General features: G+C 39.7%; 1 protein-coding gene across 7 annotated transcripts in view; it reads left to right on the top strand.

The window, feature by feature from the left end:
- Positions 1-26,862, top strand: part of CSMD3 (CUB and Sushi multiple domains 3) — a 1,041,917-nt gene that overhangs the window by 892,285 nt on the left and 122,770 nt on the right. For all 7 annotated transcript variants that reach the window (XR_008306202.1, XM_053246219.1, XM_053246218.1 and 4 more), the window contains 11 exons: positions 285-401; positions 2,588-2,797; positions 3,145-3,333; positions 3,897-4,074; positions 7,951-8,096; positions 9,497-9,577; positions 12,473-12,586; positions 15,957-16,145; positions 16,432-16,578; positions 20,344-20,532; positions 25,363-25,548. Coding sequence is in view for 6 of the 7 variants with exons in the window: in XM_053246219.1 (XP_053102194.1) it covers positions 285-401; positions 2,588-2,797; positions 3,145-3,333; positions 3,897-4,074; positions 7,951-8,096; positions 9,497-9,577; positions 12,473-12,586; positions 15,957-16,145; positions 16,432-16,578; positions 20,344-20,532; positions 25,363-25,548 (1,746 nt within the window). In the remaining variant the exon portion in view is untranslated. The remainder of the gene's footprint in view (positions 1-284; positions 402-2,587; positions 2,798-3,144; positions 3,334-3,896; positions 4,075-7,950; positions 8,097-9,496; positions 9,578-12,472; positions 12,587-15,956; positions 16,146-16,431; positions 16,579-20,343; positions 20,533-25,362; positions 25,549-26,862) is intronic.

Here is a 26,862-nt window from a genome sequence, read left to right as displayed (position 1 = left end):
GAATTATCCCAGAGAAGTTGGCAGGCATGCCTAAATTAAATGGATATATAATTGGGAAAAGCTCTTAAGACAGTTTAAATTACAGAGCTTTTCTCAATTGTAATGATTTTGCATGATAGAGGATGAAATACTATCTTAACATAAAATAATATAAACTTCTGATCTTAAAAAGGCACTTATTTCATGAATTAATATGTAGAGTTTAACTGTTTTGCCTCCATTTAAGTGGTCTCAGTTTGCTTCTCTTAAACTACAGCTTTATGTATCTCTCTCTCATTTTGTAGCACAGTGTGGTGGTTCCACGTCAGACTTCAGTGGTGTGATCCTTAGTCCAGGCTTTCCTGGAAACTATCCCAGCAGTTTAGACTGCACATGGACAATTAAGCTGCCTATTGGTTTTGGTAAGTTTGTTCTTTCAGTGATAATCCTGTGTATGTGTGGAGTTCCCCTCACACTTTATAAGTGCTCTAATATATGAGTTGACATCTAGAGCAATGAACTGCTAGCAGAATGAGCAAATTTGTCCTAGTACAAGACATTAGCTGAGCTATGCTAAAACCCAGGGATTAGAAGAATTGTGCTATAGTGCTATAGCACTCTTGTGCAAATGTCACCATTGAAACAAAAGAGGTATGCTACAGTTGTGCAACTGTTGCCTAATGACAAGCATGCTTGCAATTGCACAATAGTAATCTGGAGTGCAAGCTCTTTGACTTAGACTAAATACTGCAACAGTTTTGTGCTAGAACAATGTCCTTCTACAAGCGGCCTGTTGCTCTGGATATCAGCAAGAATTTCTAGGAGCAGTGCTACATACATTGTATTTTCTTTGGGGGAAAGGAAGCACTGGAGACTTATGGCATGTTTGTAACATTTTATTTACTTACAAATATGCAAGTAGATATGCAGTGGCTTGTTAGAGACAGTTCAGTGATAGAATGCGTGTTTTGCATGCAGAAGGTCCCAAGTCCCTTCCCCCACTGGCATCTCTAGATGGGTCTAGGAAAGATCTTTGTCTGAAGAAAGTTTCCATTGGATATAGATTAGGGATGTGCAAAACTTGTTTGATCGCTAACTGGACTGCCGCAAACTGGGTTGGTTCAATTGAAACCGCTCTGAACCGGTTTGAGCTGTTTCATCTAACCAACTGGCCCAGCCAATCGCTTCAACTGAACCGATTTGCATACCCACGGTTTGGTCTGAATTTGGTTCAGATTCAGACCAAACTGTGTCAAATGGTCCATCCACACCCCTAATATAAATAAAAACAGAAGAAATCAGTATCATTTGAGATTAAATACACAGTAAAAATGCTGATCTACGGCATAATTTATCAGACCTAGGAAATTGAAGCTGTTCTCAGATGTTGGAAGGAATCTCTGCAGACTAGTTTGAACAGTATTTTAAGTTGGATAATTATAGCATTATTCCTCACTTTTCAATAATTAAATTGACACTTGATGTCTCTTGTTGAATATTATATGAAATCCACATGCTTATCTCCACAGACCCATTCAATAGTGCTTATTATCTTATAATGAAAACAATGATTTATCAATTTTTTGTTGGCACTGCATTATTTCAAGCCAAAAATCATTTCATATTATTTTGCCTTCTATGGGCCACTGCTAGAATAAATGCTTGTTTTCTTTCTCGGGTTTCTTCCAATAGCCTAATCTCTTAATTATCTATGTGATCTCACCTTTTAAATAGTAAATCAAATTCTATTTCTCTCTGTGTTTCAAAGGTCTGTGAGAGTCGTGTGCTCCCAGACTCCCTCCTCCTTTCCTCTGACAAATGGATAATCAGTTGGAGAACAGAAGGGGTGTTGACATTAACTTCCTCATTTGGGAGGAAGGTGCATGATTCCCAAGACTGGGCTGTTTGTTTAGAGGTTCCTTCCAAGCAGTGTGTGAAACTACATGTGATACTAGACGGGTCACTAGAAGTTGCATTTTATTTAATTTTTGCATTATAATAGCTCCTATGAGAGGGACCATGGTGCAAGGGGAAAGGGTCAAAAAGAAATTTGGAAGCTGTAAGGATACTTCTAGCATCAGGTGTGGTCTGACCAACATAAGCTCACTTAGCATTCTGCAAATTATAGCAAATGCATGACAAGACAGCTATTGGTTCTTAGTGAAACATAAAATATATATTATAAAGTATCTAGAGCTGGTTGTGTTGAGTTGATGTGGATTGACTTATTCTTTCTGGGTTCTTATACATATGACCCTTTCAACAACATATGCCAAGATCCCACAATACTGCCAAGATATTGAGAGTAGTTGAGAGCTCTAAGCTGATGTTCTTTATATATTTTAATGAATGTGCATGGGGGAAATGCGTTATAACAGAGGTAGGCTCCACCCCGACCCACACATTTTCAGTAGAAAAGCTAGGTTTCTGAACAACTGTATATGCAGAGCATAATCAGTCAGCATAACCAGAATCTGGCAGCATGTTAATCCAGTAATACGACGTCTTAATAAGAGCTATTTCTCCACTGATACTTTCTATACATAATTACTATACAGTTTTGGTATGTTTTGTCATATTTATTTATTTATTGTCTGATGTTTTTCAGGGGTTCACTTGCAATTTGTTAATTTCTCAACGGAGACAATACATGATTATTTGGAAGTAAGAAGTGGATCAACAGATATTAGTACCATTATCGGGAGACTAAGTGGCCCTCAGCTCCCTGCTTCCCTTTTTAGTACAACCCATGAAACTAGCTTATATTTTCACAGCGACTATTCTCAGAACAAACAAGGTTTTCATATTGTGTATCAAGGTGAGTGGTTTCTTTTCCTTATGTCGACATCTTTAAACACACTCTACAACTCCAGAATTATCCTAAATAATGTGTCATTTATTAGGAACTATTGGGCCTCAGCTATGGAATACATGAACAATTTCAATTGGCCATGCTTTAGACTCATACTATGTGTGCAGTTAGCCCACTGATGCACCCTGCTCTCATGCACAAGCCCTATAACATCATGTCAGTATGATTCAGAAGGCCTTTTGTTCTGCAACAATTATCAGTGTTTTGAGATATACAAAAGTATATTTTAAAGAAACCCAGCTTCCATTCCATTATGGTGTACTGAAGAGATCCTTATCCTTATTTTATTTCAGCATATCAGTTACAAAGTTGTCCTGATCCACGGCCGTTTCGGAATGGTTTTGTCATTGGAGCAGATTTTACTGTAGGACAAGCAGTTTCATTTGAGTGTTTTCCTGGATACACCTTAATTGGGAACTCAGCACTTACTTGCCTTCATGGGATTAGTCGTAACTGGAACCATCCAGTACCAAGATGTGAAGGTATGTTTTCAGTAGAGATGTTCTCATTCATATACAGTTTAGCTTTATAGACTGCCTTCGGATTTAGTGCTCAAATAATTTGCATTGAGCTCTCAATGGTCTTCTGAAAGTCTATTCAGAGATGGGAAGTGAACTGCAGGAGTGTCTGATGCCTTCTCCATAGGGTTAAAGTGATTGGGAGCATAGAGAGAGATTTACAGCATGAACAGGGAAGGTCTGGGGGAGGGGAGCACATACACCAACATCCCACTCCCAATTCCTTAAGTTGTGCCAGGTCCAAGTAGCAAACCTAATGGCCAAAGCCTCCCCCACCCCCGCTTCCTTAGAGTGCCTAGCAGCATCTTTTATAAGCTTTCTAAATAATAATTTTATTCCTTCCCATAGGATTGTATTTTTAATGAAATGGGAGGGAGAGGGTTAATGTATTGCATGTATTCAGAATTGTGTCTGCTTCATAGCAGCTATGATCACAGGTAAAGGTTTTTAAAGTTTTTATACCCTTTTTAAAGTGCAGAAACATTATGGCATTCCTGCACATAATTGCCTTTCTTCTTTTTTTACAGCTCTCTGTGGAGGAAATATAACTGCAATGAATGGCACTATATATTCTCCTGGCTATCCTGATGAGTACCCCAACTTCCAAGACTGCTTTTGGCTTGTAAGAGTTCCACCGGGACATGGAATTTATATCAATTTCACTGTTCTTCAAACAGAACCGATATATGATTTCATAACTGTCTGGTAAGCAGTTGTTAATTTATATTACAACACATAGGAACAAGGCAGATTACAAGCAGTATTTTATTGATTTGGCATGTTTAGTGTTCCAAGTTAGTGCCAACAAACGATCTCCCAAACTGACTTAATCATAAAAGAACATGTTGTGTCTTGTTCAGTAAAGTAGTTGCAGAAAGGTAAAACCATGCTCCATGTTTGAAAAACGACGTTTAGAATTACTGAGGGCCAGGGCAGACAAAAAGGTCTCTGGTCACCATTTGCTGAGTTCTTCAGATCCTACAGAGAACGTAGAGATAGGGAAGAGGAGAAAAGCCAGAAGCAGCAGCAACCTGAGACATTATAGATACAGGAAGCATGGGCTTAAGGGAATGATGAGAACTGAGGGAAAGAGCAAAAAGGGAAACCCCTGAGGTATAAATGAAGCAGGAGAAAGCCATAGCAAGAATTCTGAAAGACAATAGGAAGTTGAAGGGATAATGTATAGAGAGGAGAGATGCTTTCAGCTGCAGAAGTAAAGCAGCCTGAAATTAATGGGTTAATTTCAAACAACCAGACAAATCTTTGGCTGGAGGCAGGCTTCCAGTCTGTCTTACTACATAATATACACCTTAAAAACAAAACAAACAAGAAAAAACAGGTATCCATAACTGAAGCTATCCAACATGCTTTACTTTTCTGTTAGAGGGCTTGTTTGGGATCAATTGTTCCAGCAGTGTTGAAACAAAAATGTGTAGGTTTTCATACTTTTCAAAGAGTACTTAAAGCAGCATCATGTGGAATAGGTAACCACTTGATGCAAATCAAGACTTTGAAAAGCAACTAGCACTTGAAGATCACTTCTCTTTGTGTTTGAATTTTTATTTTTATTTTACAAAAAGAAGTACAGATGGGGGAAAGAGCAGAACACTTTTAGGAATGGAGCAAAATGAGATATAACAGCTAGCAGTTTTAAAAGTGACATTTTGTCCAGGATTGAGTTGATTAAAAAATCTGCTGGAACATTAAGGACCACATAATTTTAAATGGCCTGTAATTTTATGTTCATTCAAATGTCACCATTTCAACATCCAACCATGACCACAAACCACATGACTGTGACCAAATGCTAACATCTGCAGATGCAATTAATTGCACCTTCATATTGCAGGGACCATTTGAGTGCTCCATAAACATTGTTTTCAGAACATTAGATAACTGTAAAATACGCTTGACAGAAATCTTATGAAACTAAAAGTGCAGTATGCACATGTTATGTGGTTGTTTCACACAATACATTAGGATGGAAACAGACCAAGATACATGAAAATGTTACCCCAGAACAGTGAGAGTTACAGTAGCAAGAACTGCTTGCTGTTTGATCTTCATATTTACCAGGAGGTTTTTCACACCCGGCTTTTAATTCGCAACTCCTCTGGAATGGAGGTGTGCGTTCACATATCTGCCAAATTTGCTTCAAAGTCCCTGGAGCTATCAGGGAGCACCTCACACACAATTCAGTTTTTTCATCATGCATTAGAGTGTAGCCCAATTTATACCCAGGGTAAAAAAACCTCACTTTTTGCATCAGTTTTTTTGGGCAACTTCGAACTCACAGTAAAGCCTCTGAGAAAACCTGCAGTAAAGCCTGCTGCCTGAGAGTTATTCGCATATGGCTTCATGCTGTGGGGTAAATGTTGAGCAAAGTCACTTCGAATTACACTCGTGGCACTGAGGGAAACAGCCCCTCCCCTCTGCTCTTGGTTATTGTTTTTGCAAGTTCACATGGCATGCCTCTGTCTTTTCCTTCTAGCCAATGGTGCGGGGAGAGATTACTAGAGATCTATATCTGCATTTCTAAAGAAAGTATCCCTTTTATCATGTTAATGATTCTATGTCAGTGCCTCTCCCTATTTGCTCTGGCATTTTCAGAAAAGGTAGCTTAAAACCAGCATTTTAAAAACCCGCAAATATATCGAGATAAGCTAGAATTTGCCAGACAAAGCCCGATTTGTGTGTGGAGTGGGTCCAAGGATCTTGAAGGGACTTCGGGGTAAGTTTGGCTGGTGTGTGAACACACACACTCTCTTCTGAAGAAGATTTGGGGTAGAAGCCCTGTCTTTAAAGCCTCCTGAGAAAGCTCAAGTTTAGAGAAACTGAAGTGAAGGTTCAGACCTGCTTCTAACCTTTTTGGGCAAGGTGATAGAACATATGGTGGCGTCTCAGCTGCAAAGGATGAGGGTCTTGACAGAGGGAATGCATCCCTGCTGGTTCTGCTGGACCTCTTACAGCGTTTGATACCATCAGCCATGGTATCCTGGACTGCCTCTCGAGTTTGGGGCCTGGAGGCACTGCTTTTGAGTGGCTTTTGTCCTTTCTTGGGATGAGGGTCCAGAAGATGGTGCTTGGGGACTACTGCTCGACTTCTTGGCCATTGGCCTGTGGGGTCCCCCATGCTGTTCAACATCTACATGGAACTGCTGGGAGAGGTCATCCGAGGACTTGGACTGCGTTGTCAACAATATAAGATGACACTCAGCTCTATCTCTCCTTATCACCTGATCTTAGGGAGGCAGTGGATGACCCAAATCAGGGCTTGGAGGCTGTGATGGGCTGGATGCAGGCTAGTAAAGTGAGATTGAATCCAGACAAAATGGAGGTGCTGTTGGTCAGTAGGAGAGCCAGTCGGGATGAAATGATCTGACCAGTTCTGGATGGAGTTGCACTCCTCTTGAAAGAGCAAGTGAGCAGCTTGGGAGTACTGCTGGACCCAGCTCTGCTTTTGGAAACTCAGGTGGAGCCGGTGGCCAGAGATGCTTTTGCATAGCTTTGGCTAGTGTGTCAGCTGCGTCCCTTTCTCAAGAAGGCAGATCTGGCCACAGTTACCCATGCCCTAGTCATGCCGCAGATTAATTACTGTAATACACTCTGCATGGGGCTGCCCTTGAAGAACACAGTATTCGGAAACCACAACTAGTGCAAAATGTGGCAGCTAGGATTGTATCCAGAACTTCCCATTGGGATCATATTACATCCATCCTGAAAGAGCTTTACTGGCTAGCAATTTGGCGCTTTGGAATGCTCTCCCAACTGGAATAGTCTGCCTCCTTGACAGATTTTAGGAAAAAAGTAAAGATGTGGCTCTTCACCCAGGCTTTTGAATGACAGAATTTTTTTCTTTTTGCTACTGCTTCTTTGTGGTTGATGTATTATTTCGGGTGGGTTAATAAATTTTTAAATAGAGATATTATTTTTATATTTATATTATCTGTACTTTCATATTTTAATTATGAATTGTTAATTTTTGAGATCATCTGTACCTTTGTATTTTAATTATGCATTGTTTATATTGTAAACCGCTCTGAGATTATTTGACTGAAAAGTGGTATACAAATAGAAAAATGAATGAATGAATCCATACATAAGTTGACACTGAGCAGAATGAGAAGAAAGTCCTTCCTCCCAACACTTTGATGTTTGTAGAGAAAGTTGATGGAGAAAAATAGGAAAGGGTGGAATAGGAGCTTAATCTTAGTTATGTTTAAGGAATGAAGGGGCCGTGATGAATGTATGACACACCCACCTTTCTTTTTCTTTCTTTTTTGGATGAAAATAAACCTATTAGGTTACATTCCCCAAGAACTCCTGCTGAACATCTGTCATTTATTTCAATAATTCTCAAGTACAAGTTCCATTGAAATGGAAAGTGGGAGAGATGACGGATACCAGCTGCTCTTAGGGAATTTTGCCCGTTGTTTATTAGTTTGCAGAATGGCATGGTCCCCACCCCCCGCATTCTTCCTTGCATTGACCTCAATGTTTGTGTGCACTGAATTCTACTTAAACCAGGTGGCAAGATATATATGTAACTGTGGTGTTGGTTTTGTTATTGTTCCTTCTTAGGGATGGACCTGACCAAAGTTCTCCTCAGATTGGGCAGTTTAGTGGCAACACTGCATTGGAATCAGTGTACAGCACTTCCAATCAGATACTCATCAAGTTCCACAGTGACTTCACAACAAGTGGCTTCTTTGTGCTTAGTTATCATGGTTAGTGTTGCACAGATTTGCTGATTGTCTAATAAATGAATAAAATAAAGAAAAATAAAGTTGTGCTGTTGAGTCGATGTTGACTCCTGGCGACCACAGAGCCATGTGGTTTTCTTTGGTAGAATACAAGAGGGGTTTACCATTGCCATCTCCCATGTAGTATGAGATGATGCCTTTCAGCATCTTCCTGTATCGCAGCTGCCCGACAGAGGTGTTTCCCATAGTCTGGGAAACATACTAGCAGGGATTTGAGCCAGCAACCTCTTGCTCCCTCGGCAAGTTACTTCCCCACTGTGCCATTAGGTGGCTCAATAAATGAATAAAACAATTTTATTTATTTGTTTGTTTTAAAAAGATGCCTATATACTTCCAAATGAACTGTATATTATTGTACATAGCACAGTCACAGACATTTTATTTTTAAAATGTTGCTCTTTTCCCATAACTAACTAAGCAGTCATATTCCTGCTTGTGGGAAATGTAAAGTGCATTGCAAAATAAGAATGGAGTAGGATTTGTGTAGACAAGTGCACGAGGGTAGGAGATCATTGATAGAGCATCCCTAGTCCATGAACCCAACCAAGGGAGGAACACAAAAAAGTTTAGTAGTTGGGTTTCTGGAAAAGAACAGGAAATGCTCTTCAACTCTGAGCCTCATTTATATAATCTGTCAGCTGGCTCAAATGCCTTTCAACCCACACAAGTCCACAAGCTATCCTCACCCCATCATGTAGGCCCCCTTATAGCCCAGCATTCCCTCCTGGTGTCACCTTGATCACCTCCTCCGTCTTTTCTCCAAACTAAAACCAGTCGAAAACTAAAGCAAGCTGTAATCCCCTACTCAGGTGCCTGTTTTCACCTAGTACCAATTCTGAACCCTTTCAAAAGGGTGTCCCACTTGTGAGCCGCCCAGCAAGTGACCCACCATCCTCCAAATCCTGTTGTGTCAAGCATCTGACACCTCCCACATGCCTCCCAACCCAGCTGTGTGTATAAGCCACACTGCCTACCTGCTAGTTCTGACAAATAGTAATTCTACAAAATTCCCTCTCCATGGGAAGCAATGGAGTGATGCTAAGTGTGTGGATTTTGCTTAGGCCCTGGTAGAGGCAGGTCTTCTCTTACTGGTAGTTGCTAGTTGCCAGGTAGCAGTTTTAGCTGAAGACAACATATGTGATCAACCTTAAGATGAGTAATGCAAGTGAAGTGGAACTTATCTGAATAGTTGAAAATGCCACTTTTAAAAACAACCATATTTGACTTCCTAGCTTTTCAAATTCTGTTGAGTCATGGTGGTCTTCTGTTAGATTTTGATCCTTTTGAGATAAAGCTATAAATGTTTGTTGTTATCTCATGAAATGGAGCAAATCATTCATCAAAGTGCCTTTTGCATTTTATAGCCTACCAGCTTCGAACCTGTCAACCTCCGCCTTCCATACCAAATGCTGAAATTCTGACTGAGGATGATGAATTTGAAATAGGTAAAGTCAGTCTATGCATAAATAACATATTTCACCCCCAAGTAAACTGCTAAATATACATAAAACTCTTTGAAGTTTAAGATCTGTATCAGTTTGGGCAATATTAGCAAGTAGCTGGATATGTTAGAACTTCCTACATTTTAACTGAACTGGTGACCCTGCCCTGGAACATTTTAAAAATATGTAAATAATAAGCTCATAAAACTGGAAGGTAAGCTACACAGGCTTAACATCTTTTGGCTCCAAATGGGAGAAGGGTGATGAATAATATGCAAAGAGATTATGATATCTTAAGTTCAGGATTTTATCTTCTTCTCTTTGAAAAGTATTTCATCCAGTCTAATGGCATTTTCTAGACACTCAGCCTAGAACAACCTCTCTTATTTTTACATACACTATCCAAAAACAGCAAGATGGCTACCTTCCTCCCCTAGCCACTGCTTAGTCTGAGGAGTGGGAATCACTGACCTCCTATATGCGGAATAATATTGTGCAAGTGGAAGAATATTCAATCCACGAGAGAGGGAGGGGCAATTTTCCGTACCTTCTGTACCCCCCAAAAATATGACCTTGAAGGCCTGTCTGCCTGCAAGGATATATTTTTAGAAGCAGCAGGGAAAGCAGGGGTCACTGAAAATCATCCCTCTCCAAGTGGAATGGTCTTGGCCTATGTTAATCTGGATGTAAACCTGTTGCTGGTGATTATCTTGTGTTTCTTTTTAGATTGTGAGCCCTTTGTGGACAGGGATCCATTTTATTTATTTATTATTTCTCTGTGTAAACCGCCCTGAGCCATTTTTTGGAAGGGTGGTATAGAAATCGAATAAATAAATAACAACAATAGTCTGGATAAAACAAACCAGTCAATAACACCTGTCTGACTGTGTAAACAAGAAATAATAATATGTATTTTAGTTAGCTATGTGACCACTGAAACAATAGAGAAATTTGAAACTAATGCATCTCATAAAAAATTGGCATATACAAATTTATGTTCATGATATGTATCTGTTTGATACATGATATGTATCTGCATTTTTAAGCTTATGCACACATGCACACACATATTACACAGATATGAGCCCCTGGTGGCGCAGTGGTAAAACTGCCACCCTGTAACCAGAAGGTTACAAGTTTGATCCTGACCAGGGGCTCAAGGTTGACTCAGCCTTCCATCCTTCCGAGGTCGGTAAAATGGGTACCCAGAATGTTGGGGGGCAATATGCTAAATCATTGTAAACCGCTTAGAGAGCTTCGGCTATAAAGTGGTATATAAATGTAAGTGCTATTGCTATTGCTAAGTGCTATATGTACATTGGATCTCAATGAATTTATCCTGTTGCATTCAGGTGCAATGCTAGGGGTTGCAGGGAATGGAAGGTTTGTACATCCTCCAGTATCTCATATCGCCATTCAGCCATCTATCTATGTACCATGCAGGTTACTTGTGCTCAGGTAACTTGCACAGTACATGGAGGGCTGAGTGGGAATATGTGTGAAAACTCACATTCTCTGTTATGTCTCTTAAAATGTCCTGTAATGGTGGCCATGATCTCACATTGGTATCACATTGATGGGCAAACAAGGCTCTGTTGACTTCTCTGAGACTTCTTTGTGCTCATAGTGGAGTATAGTAGAGTACTGTGTTCACAGTAGAGTATTCCACTCATGTTTTTAAAACATGTGATTTTTAGAAATTACTTCAATTGAATGTTGTGAGCGATGGGGGTAGGGGGGGAAATCACACTTTTGTAACATATGTACATGCACATGTTTTGTAACATATGTACATGCACATGCTTGCTGAATAACTTCAGCTTTTCATAGTGGATTAAATTTAAAAAAAAAAAAAACAATCCCCTTTACATTTTCCAACAATGTAGCACATTTTGTGTCCTTCCCATATATATCCAGGATGGTCATCCCCATTTCCAAGAGAGTGGCACTATACGATATGACCTGGTACATTTTATAATCCTACTGAGGACATTTCAGTGGACTATGGCTGTAAAAACTTCTGTCTTCTGTAGGATTCCTCGTCTGGCCAACAGAATTTGGCTGCATTCCTAGCCAGCACTATCTACAGATGTGGGTAGACAGGCACATGCATCCAGAGGTGTTTTGAAAGGCTTGATTGCAGCCAGTTACCTGGCTGAATGCACAAGATGGTTTTCGCTTTAAAACTGGTTTGCTTTTTCAGTCTGATGATCACCTGCTGTAAAAGTCTTAAGAATTCCTCTATCTGAATGTGTGAAATACCTCCCCAAGAAACCATATCACTGTGGCCCTTGTGAGGACATGAAACAAGGAGGGTAAACCAGGTCTCACAAGGAAAGAGTCCAAAGTGTGGGGGAAAGAGTGTGAATTTTTTGTCCTTGCCACATTCAGTGGCATTTAATGCAAGTACTTCCCATGAAGCACTGCATATATGGAGTTAAATACTTAATAAGGTGTGTTTCAAAAGTTACATTTGAATCCCATCCTGCAGTTTTAGTTCCAACAAGCCATCTACTAACTACAATATATATTATGTCAGGGACAGCAAGAGGAAAAGTACTTGACACTTGACAGCATCTCTTTAATTACTGCCATGACTATTACAAAATAGAGAGCTTTAAAACTCCACCAGCCTCTTGCTCTGCTCTGCAAAGTAGCAAGCATCCAAAGCTTGTGAGTCACACTAACAGTAGAGCTGGCAAGAAATGATAAATGTAGCTGCTCATTCGCCACAACATTTCCTCTTCCTAATCAAAGCTATTTGTGCCAGTGGTCATTTACACATTATATATAGTGGGGATAGTACTTCATTAATCAATGCTCCTGTCAACATCAAAAGTCCGCATTAATTGTTGTTTAACTTCAGCCTTCTCCTCCTCCTTATTTTTTGTCAAACAGGGGACATAATCAGGTACCAGTGTCTACCAGGCTTTACATTAGTTGGTAATGAGATTCTGACATGTAGACTGGGAGAGAGGCTACAGATGGATGGAGTACCTCCTGCTTGCCAAGGTTTTTTTGGTTTGGATTTGTATTTTACCTTATTAGTATGTACTTGCAAGTTGTGTCATATTTTCAGATCTTGCATTTGCTTAAAACAGACATACCTACTTCTATAACACTTTACAGGCTTCCTCAACCTGCGGCCCTCCAGATGTTGCTGAACTACAATTCCCATCATCCCAGCCACAATAAGTTGTAGCTGGAGGTGATGGGAATTGTAGTTCAGCAACATCTGGAGGGCAGCAGGTTGGGGAAGCCTGCTTTAGAGTGTTCAAAGCACTGCATATATAACCCTTGCAATCAACCCTGTAAGATGTCAGTATTATTACTGCCATCTTGCAGATGTGGAAGAAGTTGAGAGATAGTGGCTTGCCTAAGACTATTTGCTAAGTTCATGGTGATATTCAACCAGGCCCCTCCTGATTAATAACTCCTACTTAAAGCTACTATACTATACCTGTTCAGCATTTATTTATAAAATGTTACTTTATTTTCAACCCAATTGGATCTTCATAGTATACAGTGGCTCTATCTATCTATCTATCTATCTATCTATCTATCTATCTATCTATCTAATCTATACACACACACCTCACTCTTCTTCTCCCCACACTCCAAGGATGGGGATGCCCTGAATATACAGCCTCAATTGAACTAGCATGCTACTTAATAAGAGAAAAGGTCATGCTGTGGTGTAGGCTGGTAGACTGCAGTAGGGATGTGCACTAACCTGTTCAGAAGCCTCTCAACAACTGGCTGTTTGGTCAGTTGGAAAGTGGGGGGGTTGACTTTAAGGGTGGGGGAGGGTGCACTTACCCCTCCCTCCTCTTCCCCCCCCCACTGGTGCTCCATTTGGAAAGGTTCCTTCAGGGTGGCAGCATATATCCCTGTTGCTCCATCTCCTCTTTGCCCGTAAGTACCAGGAAGTACCCAGTGTGTGTGTGTGTGTGTGTGTGTGTGCACACTGGGTGCTTGTGTGAGAGAGTGCGACGTGCAAGTGCATGCACGTGGTGTGTGCACGCGCACCGGGTACTTCTTGGTACTTCTGGGCAAAGAAGAGATGGGATGGCAAGGAGGTATGCTGCTGCGCCAGCAGGGGGGAAGTGGAGGGAGGGGTGTGCACCCTCCCCCACCCTTAAAGTCAGACTTCCCTGCCTTCAAACTTCCCCTGCCCAGTTCCACGCACATCCCTAGACTGGAGCAGTCTAACACAGCAATAGAGGTATATAATCTCTCTGCCTCCTACCCAGTGGTTATTTCCCCCCATAGCAATTTCTACTTAATTGGCATCTCTAGAAAGCAGAACGCAAATGATAAATGTGATAGTCTGGAACAGAGGTAAGATAATTGCAGATGGATCCATTGTCTCTTAAATGTTATCTTTCAAAATGCAAAGGGGTTTTTCCCCTTTAAAATCCAAGAGTTTCACAGAAATGTGCCCTTTTATTATATGACAAGAAATAAGATTAAATTTAATGTACTGAGTCACTGAGTTTATAGAAGTTCTACAAACTTTTAAGTCCTTGCAGCTTTCAGTATCTTTTGTGGAGCTGCCACAACTGAGTAACTAACAAGACATTTCTTAGGGATTTTTACCTTTCAGGTACTGTTGCTAAGAATAGATATCTAGTCTTTTAAAATAAGATAAATTCGGTTTCTCAAAAGCCATAATTGCAATTTTACAAATGTCCTTGTTCTTTTTTAAAGAATGCCATTTGACTCCACCACCATATTTTCACCTGTGTAGAGCAGATCATCATAAATGCCTTAGTTTATAATCATAAACAACACAACAAAAGAAGAATAAAGATGCTAATTAAGCTTAAATTGCTCCAAATATCTATCTAGGACAGTAGCCAACAACATCTTGTTTGGGAGTTAGAGAATATGTATTTCTAGATGTAGAGTCTTGTCATATCTTCCTGTACGTTTGTAGTGGGATTTTCTTGTTTCACCGTTAGTAAACTCCTTAGCAGTAGATTCCCATTAATAAACTCAAGTAAAGGTAAAGTGTGCCATCAAGTCGATTTTGACTCCTGGTGCCCACAGAGCTCTGTGGTTTTCTTTGGTAGAATACAGGAGGGGTTTACCATTGCCATCTCCCACGCAGTGTGAGATGATGCCTTTCAGCATCTTCCTATATCACTGCTGCCTGATATAGTACCAGTGGGGATTCGAACCGGCAACCTTCTGCTTGTTAGTGAAGCATTTCCCCACTGTGCCACTTAAGGTGACACATGTACAACTATTTAATCTGATATACTCACTAGATGTTAAAGACAGGCAAGGGCATTTCAGGTTTTGCCAGCTTTCTCAGTCTGGAACTCTCTAAGTCAGAGGGAGGAGAGCTGGTCTTGTAGCAAGCATGAATTCTCCCCTTTGCTAAGCAGGCTGTGCCTTGTCTTGCATTTGGATGCAAACTTTGATTTGCATTTGATTCCATGTGAACGCTATAAAATATTCCCCTTAGATGTTAGGGCCGTTTAAATATTTATTTGAAATATTTAGGGCCATTTAAATATTTATTTGAAATATTTATACCATGTACCTTCAGTACACTACTGCTTGGGATGGGTCACAACATTAATAGAATCGATACTATATATGAAGTAAAAGATTAATACAATTAAACAAGTTAAAAGACCAAGCTAAAACCACATTTAAAGTTACAAAATTTAAAAGTTTCACATTAAAAGTTATTAATAAAAAGCTAAAAATGAAGAACTAAAACAGTATTTTTTTAAAAACTTACCAAATATAAGCAGCAGATAAAACATTAAAAAGCTTCTTTACAAAGGTACCTTCTTCTTTTTTAAGCCACTAAGGGAGGCAGCATGGTGAACACCCTGGGAGGGCATTCCAAAGCCGAGGGGCAAAACCAAAAAGGCCCAGTGGAAGGGGAATCTCCAGTGAAAGGGGAATCTTCCACTGACCCAGTGGTGAAGGTCAGTGGAAGAGTATCTGAATTCAGAAGGTCCCAGGTTCACTCACTGGCATCTCCAGGTAGGGCTGGGAAAGACTCTTGCCTGAAACCATGGAGAGCCACTGCCAGACAATCACTGATGCTGAACACTCAAAACTACTTGGATGAAAGATAGCAAAAGTGCAGTGCATTCTTGTGTAAGTTTACTCAGAATCCTGGAATATGTCTTCTAGCTGTGTCAAGAATAAAGCACTATTCAGTTTATTCATGTATACATTTATTTTAGAAAGTGTTTGTTAATAAAGTGCTAGTTAATATGTCCTTGTGTATTCTGTTTATAGAAATGAAGCCATGAATCCATATGTTTACAGTGTCCAGTACTGGGGCAGGGGTGTGGGGGAATCCTATGGCTTTCCAGTTATCTGAATCTTTAAAAAACATGTCTCTTTCTTGCAGTACTCTGTCCTGCAAATGAGTTACGCCTGGATTCAACAGGAGTGATACTGAGTCCTGGCTACCCAGAGAGCTATCCAAACCTCCAGATGTGTGCATGGACCATTACAGTGGAAAAGGGTTATAATATCAGCCTTTACTTTGAATTCTTCCAGACGGAAAAGGAGTTTGATATACTTGAGGTGTTTGATGGTAACTATAGGAACACAACCTTGGATGCTTTAGTATAATATGTGTATCTTGTTTTCAGCCTCTAATATTTATTGTATGCATCATATCATACATATGAATTAAAGTGTGCTTGTTGGGTTACATTATCATTTTTAGTCTGCACCCCATTATTAAAAAATGAACCATTGAGCAAATGGCTATAATATATTGCATTATTTCACTTACTGCTCACAAGGAACATTTTTGATATAACTCTAATGTTAGTCTTTCTTTTTTCTGCCTTATCCCTCCTTCCTCTGCTACCAAGGACCAAATAGTCACAGTCCATTGCTTATCTCCCTAAGTGGTGATTACTCTTCCTCACTAAATATAACTAGCAGTGGCCATGAAGTTTTCCTCCGGTGGTCAGCAGATCATGGCACCAACAAAAAGGGTTTCCGGATAAGATATATAGGTATGTAAATTAAATCCCTTCATTCCAAAGTGTCCCATATTAGCATCTCAGTGTTCAGTGTATGCATAAATAAGTTCCTCTATCCGAAACGTATCCCCATTCTGATTTACAGATGTGTAGAATTCCCACCCACAAAAGGAATTATGCAATTTTTATTGAACCTTTGAATTTCCTCAAAAATCTGACATTTGCCTGAATGTCTCACTTTGAATGTCACTTTAGATAAGCTTTTAATAGCAACCTTATGACTGAACTAGACCAGTGGTTTTGAGGTTGTAAAGTATGGATGCCTTATAGAGAAAGTCAGAGCATCCCTTGATCCTCTCACCATTTGTAGTTGTCATGATTGAGTGTCAACTAAGTGGCAAAAGTGTCAACCCGCTGCCACTTTCTTCAAATCTGTGTTGGCTACAAAGCGGCTTTTGTGAGTTGCATACACAGTTCAAACCAGTACAATCTCAGTCTGATTTATTTATGGATTATAATTATTGTTTTAATAATCAGGAGAGCCTTAAAGACCCATCTTTTTAACCAGGCTTTTAATGATATCCAGTTTTAGTGTTATCTAGTTTTAATTGTAATTTTAATTGGTTTTTGATCTTAATTGTTATGTATTTTTTATTTTAGTGTAAACTGCCCAGAGCCAATTTAGGAAGGGTAGTATATAAATCAAATAAACAAACCAATAAATAAAATCCTACCTAATCCTAGCAGATATATAATAAATCAATATATGATAAATCAGAATCCTAAAAAGGACTACTTAAATTAAATTATCTTCACTGCCCACTTTCATTCATTCATTCATTCGATTTCTATACCACCCTTCCAAAAAATGGCTCAGGAAAGTTTACATAGAGAAATAATAAATAAATAAATAAGGTGGATCCCTGTCCCCTAAGTGCTCACAATCTAAAAAGAAACATAAGAAACCAGCAACAGTCACTGGAGGTACTGTGCTGGGGGTGGATAGGGCCAGTTACTCTCCCCCTGCTAAATAAAGAGAACTACCACGTTAAAAGGTGCCTCTTTGCCAAGTTAGCAGGGGTTATAAAAGCACTTAAAAGCAGACAGTGAGGGGGCCAAGAATACTTCTCTTAGGGGCTATTCCACATCGAAGAGGCCACAGTCCAAAAGGCGTTTGCTTGGATACCACCTGTCCTATCCTAGACAGCAGCAGGACCTGAAGGAGGACCTATGCCAGGGATGGGGAATCTTGGCACTCCAGCTGTTTTTGGACTACAACTCCCATAATCCCCAGCCACAGAGGCCAATAGCTAGGGGTTATGGGAACTGTAGGCCAACATCTGCAGGAGTGCCAAGGTTCCCTGATTATGCAATGAAATTAATGTCCCAGGCCAGTTCGTATGAGGGGAATGGTATTCCTGATATATTCTGGTCCCAAACGTTAGGGCTTTAAAGGTGAAGGCCAGCTCCTTGAACTGAGTGCAGATGCAAACTGAAAAAAGTGAACCTGATGGAGGACTAGCATACTATGGTTTGGATAGACAGTTTCCATCACAACTCATACAGTTGCATTCTTGACCAACTCCTGTCTGGCAGATTTAATAAGCCACGAAGGGCAAGGATCCAGAGCACATGTGATGAGCTTCAGCTCTCCAAGAAAATTAACCACATCCTCAGAATGCTTATATTTGGATTGTGCCACTATTGCTTGATTTCCAGATTCCGAAAATCTGACGTGCTTTTGGTCTGTTGGGCTTATATAAGCCAATGGGTAATTTAGTTAGTCACCCGAGTACCCTTTCCATCATAATGCCCTTGAGCTAGTCAACTGCCCCATGAACATTAGGCCCTTGTGAGCATGAAATCAAGCAGGTGACAAAATCTCTCTTGACAGGTAAGGCAATTGCTTGAAACCTGCCCCACCCCCTGGAATCAAGCAGGTCTATCTATCTATCTATCTATCTATCTATCTATCTATCTATCTATCTATCTTCTCTTAGAGAGAGAGAGAGAGAGAGACAGACACAGATAGAATAAAGAAAACACAAAAGTAGAAATAATAGTTACAGTGCTAATTTCTAATCTGTTTGCAGTCCAGTGTTGCAGTGTTGCAGTCCAGACTGCCCTCATATTTTTATTTAAAGAAGGAAATGCCGTTTCTTCCTCAAAACATATATACAGATAGCAGTATTAACTACCAGATCTGTGTCTGTGTGAATATGGATAGGACATACAAGCTGTCTCCCTCAAACAGTCATTCTCTCCTTTTGAAATGTAACTAAGTAGAAGTCATTTGCATCTTTTCAAAATCTCTGGCATTTTCCCTGCCCCTCACCTCATGCCAGGCAAGTTCATATTCTTTTTATCCAGCAAGTGACCTGTATCATCTTTCTTGTCTTCCTACCAATATTTATTAGCCTAGATACAAGTTAAAAGAATTATCAATTAGAGTATGCAGGAATCTTCAGATAGAAAATTGAACTTCAGTGTTGACATAGTGTAAGTACATTACGTTTGTAATTAACACATGCAAATTTTATTAGATAGAAGAAGATTCACAAATAATATTTGTGAATGGAAAAATGAATTATAAATTAGAAGCTAATTTATAGCAGGAATTGGTGCAGGAAAATTATTTCAAAAAGGAAATCTACAGCAACATATTATGCATGATACAGCAAATGCATTGCAAGACATCCCATTACTAGTATGCACTGTTTAAGAACAAATGGAAAACTAACCAAATAGATCCTATTGGCTTATTTTCCATATGTTTGAAAACAAATATGTGCCAAAAATGGATACTAATGAGGTGATTTTAAGAATTTTCCATTTGTTACCCATTTGGGACTTGAGGTATTTACCTTAACTGGTTGGCAGCTGAGGTCCTCTGTGCAGCTGCTATTCTGTTTCCCAAGTAACCAGTGGGAAGTGCTATGCTCGGTGCTTTGGGGGGAAATGAAGTGGCACCTTGTGCATGGGTGTGAGTGCATGTGTGGACACATGCACGATGACAGTCATTTTATTTTCTCCCATAGCCTCAAATTCAGCTTCAGTCTGGAGCATTGCAGGGAGAATAAGATGGTGGGCTTCACTGATGGCCACTACTTTTTCTCCACAAAACTCTGGACTGATGCTTCATTTGGGGCAAATTAAAATAGCAGCCATAAGAACACAGCTATGCAGAGGACCTCCTCTGCCTGCCACAACCACACCAGGTGTAGAGATGACTACTAAAACACTGTATAAATGACTAGTGACATTTGGAAATGAGGACAAGAGTATGGAAACAAACCAAAGCTTTAATCGTGAAAAAAAAAACCAACCCCACAATATTACGGACTGCTATATCCCATTCAGTTTTAATGCTTAATTGTCAGAACATGTTGCTTTCCTGAATCACTGCCCCGTATAGGATGTCTTTGTTGCCAAAACAAACAAACAAAAGGTGCAAGAAACATCCACAATGACCCTGGCTGAGTGTCAGAGCCTAGTTACATTTTTTTCTATGGGGTAGGCTGGCTACAGCCATACCACACACCCCTTTGAACTTGACAATGCTAGGAGACCTCTGTGCTCTTTCCCCATAATGTCCATGTATGGACAGGGATGTGACCAAAGCCTGCACATCTGTTATTTCCTCCCTTCTGCTTGAATCTTTCTCTGTTGCCCCTTCCACTCAAGGAGCCCTCAGGAACTTTACTTTTATCACCAGATACTGCAGTTCCTCATAATAAAATACTTGCAGTTAAATAGCTTAATAGAAGAAAAAATGCATTCTTTGCTTTGTTTTTAAAGCTCTTTACTGCAGCACTCCAGAGTCACCACCTCATGGATTCATTGTTAGTCAAACAGGTGGGCAGCTCAACAGTGTGGTTCGTTGGACTTGTGACCGAGGATTCCGGCTTGTTGGGAAAAGCACTGCTGTGTGTAGGAAATCCCCCAATGGATATCATGCATGGGATGCACCTGTCCCAGCCTGTCAAGGTAAGCACTGTTTCATTACAAATTAGAATCAGCACACCATTTGACACTCCATAGATGCTACAGTACCTCAGTAGTGGGGACAACTCCATATACATTGGGTGTGTGCACATGGAACTGAGTTCATCTGCAAGACTTTGTTCATGTAAGGATTAAGTGACCTCATTTGAGTTCCCATGAGCCTCAGAAGGCTGTTTGCATATCTTCAGTGTGTATTTCCCCCAAGCTTTTCTACTGTATTAATATTTATTTTATTTATATACCACCCATCCAAAAATGGCTCAGGGTGGTTTTTGCACAGAAACCTGTTAATATTACAGGTTCGTGACAGAACAATTCTGTGTACAGACTTTACAGATACTTTAGGAAAGTTCATATATGTGTTTAATTCAAAAAATTTACACTTCATTACTAAAGTTGGTGATACATATTTCACAAGTGAAAATTCTACCATACATTAGACCATTTATATGTATACTGTATATATGTCTCTGTGTGTATGTATTCCGTTTTTGATTGTTGAGAGTCAGATGCATTGTGTAGTTTTGTTCTTAAGTCAAAGTTTTGCAGATTTAAAGAAAAGCCTTGGTTATTTTTATTTATTCCATAGCATCGGAATTCTGTTTTAAAATGATGTATTGTTAACTATTTGTGAATAATCTGGGGGGGAAATAATTATGTTATCTTGTTGACAAAAAATTATTATGACAGATAACTATTAATGAAAAATCCTTGTTAGTAAGCTTTTTTAAAATGCAATTTCTTAAAAATGAGAGCATTTGCCATTTTGTTACTGCTACTTTGTATGAAAAACAAAGTTGTTAATGCTATTTTACTATTCATACTAGCTTCTTAGAAATAACTGATGACATGAGTGGGAGAGTGCAGACCCTCATTAGAGAAATGCCATCCAGATACTTTTCCTACTTAAATGCAAGACCACATATATGTTCCTCCTGACCCTTTGGAGAGATGTGAGATTGAAATTGTCTCTATGCTAATTTCTCATAAGTCGTTTTCAAGAATAAGCCTTTGATCTGAATTACAGAGGTTTTAGGTAGAAGAATTCCATCCCATATTTTGAACAAAATTTATGTCAGAAGTCGTGTTAGTGGCAATATCTATTAATATTAGTTGCAAAACTTTTCCCATCTACGTATGTGAGAACCTCATTTCAATTTTGATTTCATTTCTTCTGTGATAATGTTTTAAACCAGTCTACACAATGTTTGACCCATCAAGTCAAATGCAGTCCATTAGCCAAGTTTAATTTTAAACAACACAAGAGTAAAGAAAAATCCTGATCTAGACCAGGCTTCCCCAACCTGCGGCCCTCCAGATGTTGCTGAACTACAACTTCCAGCATTCCTAGCCACAATTGTGGCTGGGTATGCTGGGAGTTGTAGTTCAGCAATACCTGGAGGGCCGCAGGTTGGGGAAGCCTGGTCTAGACCATGTATTGTGGCCTAAGTGAATCTATTGTTTTTGCAGTCCCAGGAAGGCAGCAAAATTAGGAGGTTTCAGAATGGCAAATGACACTTCCATCTACTATACACACCCCAAACACTCACACACACACACACACACACACACACAAACCCTGGGGTACTCAGTTTATTTTTTAGGATTTTTTGAACTGTTTAGATTCTTTGGTGTCTTCATTACATACCTTCATTTCTTCTGTTCATTTTGAACCCACTGTTTGTGGGTGGGGCTGGGGAATTAGTGGCATCCCATGTGCCAACTACCTCCTAACCCGCAAGCCACTGTGTACTCAGTTTATCTTTTAGGAATTTTTGAGGTGTTTAGACTCTTTGTTGTGTAATGAATCCTAACAGGGATTCATTATGAGGAAAGGTTATTAGATACCAAAGAGTCTAAACACTTGAAAAAATTCCTAGGACATAACTGAGTAGTACCCCACTGCCTTGTGAGTGGGAGGGGGTGTAGTTGGAACATGGCAGTTGGCACTGTCCAAAGACAGTCAAAATGAATAGAAGAAATGAAGGTATGTAATGAATCCTCATAGAGATTCATTGAGGAAAAGTTATTATACACCAAAGAATACAAACACTTGAAAAGTAGTGACCACACATTTTCCTCCATAACTCCACTTCTAGAAGGCTAAAGCTTAGCTTTAAAAGAAAGAAAGAAAGCTGGTACTCTGGGGAAATTAATTGGAGGAAAACAAATCTTGAATTGATTTGAATTGAATCTGGTGCAATTCAATTTGGACATGAATCTAGACAATGGACCACAGGGGCAATTTTTTCTTTCTCCGAATCACCCGAATGAGCTAGGTTTGGGTACAAATCAATTTGTACCGGAATCAATTTGCACATCCCTACTTTTCAGTGCAGTCACCATGTCTGTGATAATGTTTTAAACCAGTCTACACAATGTTTGACCCATCAAGTCAAATGCAGTCCATTAGCCAAGTTTAATTTTAAACAACACAAGAGTAAAGAAAAATCCTGATCTAGACCAGGCTTCTCCAACCTGCGGCCCTCCAGATGTTGCTGAACTACAACTTCCAGCATTCCTAGCCACAATTGTGGCTGGGTATGCTGGGAGTTGTAGTTCAGCAATACCTGGAGGGCCGCAGGTTGGGGAAGCCTGGTCTAGACCATGTATTGTGGCCTAAGTGAATCTATTGTTTTTGCAGTCCCAGGAAGGCAGCAAAATTAGGAGGTTTCAGAATGGCAAATGACACTTCCATCTACTATACACACCCCAAACACTCACTCACACACACACACACACACACACACACACACACACACACACACACAAACCCTGGGGTACTCAGTTTATTTTTTAGGATTTTTTGAACTGTTTAGATTCTTTGGTGTCTTCATTACATACCTTCATTTCTTCTGTTCATTTTGACCCCACTGTTTGTGGGTGGGGCTGGGGAATTAGTGGCATCCCATGTGCCAACTACCTCCCAACCCGCAAGCCACTGTGTACTCAGTTTATCTTTTAGGAATTTTTGAGGTGTTTAGACTCTTTGTTGTGTAATGAATCCTCACAGGGATTCATTATGAGGAAAGGTTATTAGATACCAAAGAGTCTAAACACTTGAAAAAATTCCTAGGACATAACTGAGTAGTACCCCACTGCCTTGTGAGTGGGAGGGGGTGTAGTTGGAACATGGCAGTTGGCACTGTCCAAAGACAGTCAAAATGAATAGAAGAAATGAAGGTATGTAATGAATCCTCATAGAGATTCATTGAGGAAAAGTTATTATACACCAAAGAATACAAACACTTGAAAAGTAGTGACCACACATTTTCCTCCATAACTCCACTTCTAGAAGGCTAAAGCTTAGCTTTAAAAGAAAGAAAGAAAGCTGGTACTCTGGGGAAATTAATTGGAGGAAAACAAATCTTGAATTGATTTGAATTGAATCTGGTGCAATTCAATTTGGACCTGAATCTAGACAATGGACCACAGGGGCAATTTTTTCTTTCTCCGAATCACCCGAATGAGCTAGATTTGGGTACAAATCAATTTGTACCGGAATCAATTTGCACATCCCTACTTTTCAGTGTAGTCACCATGTCTGCACTGATTGGCATGTGAAAAGGGGGGCGGGGATATATAGAACGTGGTGACCTCCATGTTAAAATTGCACTGTTCCATGTAGTCTGCCACAGCAGTTCATATTTTTTCTCAGATAAGTAGCACTTTTGAGAGACAGAATACTGAAAAACCTTTATGAGGAAATATATGGAGTGTAATAATATCTGGAAAAATATTAGTTTGCTAGGAGAACCAGGAGAGGAAATAGAAAGTGATGTTGTTACTGGATAAAAGAAAGGGCACTATAACTTTATTAAGCAAGCTAAAGCAAATCGTGTTCAAAAGGTAGGGCAAACAACACAGAGGAACCTTGTACATGACTTGCCTTGGCTCACCTTCCTGCAAGATTCTTGCTTTGTAGCTAAAGCTGTTTTTACTCTACTTCAAAGAGGACTATTTCTACAAGTACTATGACTACTACTCTAACTGAATGTTTGTTTAGCACCGAGGTTATGCAGTGCCCTGAAGAGAACAAAGAAATGTTACAGTTTTCTGCCAAGAGAGCTTATAGACTAATTGGTCAGTCTGGAGAAATGTGAAAGGATAGGAAGGGGCTTGATTGTTTTGATTTTTTTTTTAAGCAGCAGGGATGTGGGATGGATAAAGCTAGCTGATGGCAGAGAGCACGCAGAGTATGAATCTGCTGTGATCTGCGAAAGGCTTTACAGAAACAGAGCTGAGGACATTTGCTTGATGGATGGAATGGTAGGCAACTGTTCTAGGCATAAGGATCAGCATAATTGAGGGCAGGGGTGGAAAAACAAGAGAGGTCCATGGCTGGTGAGCTTTTGCTGAGCAAATCCCTTTGCAATAACTTTCATTCTGAATGTGATCACCACTGCAGAGGAGTTGCATCCACATGCTAGATCGCCACAAGGGCCCAAGGTATTTTGGTATTTGTATACTATGTTGTTCCCAGTCTGCATTCATATGATTGGGTACATATTCACTTAGAAATCCTATTGTGTTCAGTAGGGCTTACCCTTAATGCATACACTATAAACGGTAAATGCATACTTAAGACAATCTGGTACAGAAGCAAACTGATGAGCTGTGTGGAACAGTTGTAGAAGCATGGGGAGGAAAAGGAAATGAGAGTGTTGTGCTTAATTATTGCTTATTTTTTCTTGCAAATGTTGGAAAATGTTCTGATTGCACATGTGTTTTGAATTTTGAAAAGAACAGACAACAGAAAATACTATTCAGGTGCATTTTTTTTCTACCTGTGTCTTTGTTTTGAATTTTCAGCAATCTCTTGTGGGATTCCAAAAGCTCCTGTGAATGGTGGGATATTAACTACAGATTATTTAGTAGGCACCCGGGTTACTTATTTTTGCAATGATGGGTATAGGCTATCATCCAAGGAACTAACTACTGCAGTCTGCCAACCAGATGGCACATGGAGCAACCATAATAAAACACCTCGTTGTGTAGGTAAGGATAATCTAGGAATACTTTTCAGGCTGAAAAAGCTTATTCTGTTTTCTTTTCAACAATTAAAGCTATAAATTTAAGATTCAAGAATTTGCATTTGGGTATTTATTTATCTGAAATGTTGATGTATATTTTTAATGGTAGCTGTTTATGGTGCACTATGAAGCATCCTGTAAACAGTGGGGAAAAATCAACATGGTAACAAAAATATTAAAAGAGATGGTCCACCAAGAATGTGCTTTTATCAACTTTGAAATGAATGGGAATTCCACAAGAACAGAGCTGTTGGGCCTTAGGCAGGAAAAGTTCCCAGTACACAAAGTGTAATACTCAGCATCACATCTTGAATTTCCTATACTCCTATGGGGGAATAGGATCTGTAGAAAACTTGCATCTGTAGAAAGCTTGCAGCTGGAGGTTTTTCACACATGGCTCTCTGCCTCGAGGTATCTGAAGAGCGATTTCCAGGCATTTTAATTCAAGGGATTAGATGGACCATTCGCATAGCCATCAGCACCTCCATCAACACCTTCGGAGAAAGCAGAAGCCCTGGAGGTTTTTTCAAAAGCTGCTGGAAATTGAAGATTTTTTTACCCTGGACATAATTCGGGCTAAGCCAGAATTTGCAGACTCCCTTCAGAGAAAAACAAAGCCCTGTCTGTCCTGGTCCCTGAGAGCCTACAGGGAGGTCGGGTTAAATCCAGCGAATATGTGGACTGGCACCCTCCAATCAGGAGTGGATTCAGGGGGGGAAGCCCTTTCTGTAAAACATCCTGCTGACCTTAAGTTACACATTTTCTTTTCAGAAAATATACAACCATAGAATCACTATGAAGTAGTTAAAATCTCTGAAATAGTCTTGCTCCCTGACCTTATGAAGCCACACTGTAATCCCTCAGGAAAATAGTTTCTGTCAAACTTTTATAGTTGTTTTTAGTTACTTTCAAAGTATTTGTTTATGAGAGGGTTGTTTTATTGAGATTAAAGAGACTTTTAATTATTGTCGTTTACTATTTTTGTATATTGTAAACTACTCAGCAATCAACTGATTAAATATTTTAAATAAGAAAGCAAGCAAGACAAATCCCTTGATTACTAAAAAGTCATGGAAAACAGGATGGGTGGTGAAGATAATTAACAATTCAGCAAAGTAGAAATCTGTCCATAGTGTTTACCCTAGAACAAAGAGTAAATGTCTTAATTCTATTCTGATTATAAATTGGTACACTGCCCTGACCAGAGCAGAGGTATCCAGTGTGTTTGTTTTAAAGGCTCAACTATAATATTTAAAAATAGCCACCACCCCCCAAAGTG

Source organism: Hemicordylus capensis, chromosome 4 (assembly GCF_027244095.1).
Source record: "Hemicordylus capensis ecotype Gifberg chromosome 4, rHemCap1.1.pri, whole genome shotgun sequence".
Classification (NCBI taxonomy): domain Eukaryota; kingdom Metazoa; phylum Chordata; class Lepidosauria; order Squamata; family Cordylidae; genus Hemicordylus; species Hemicordylus capensis.
The sequence above is the reverse complement of the archived record's forward strand: the minus strand, read 5'-3'. Positions and strand labels throughout refer to the sequence as shown.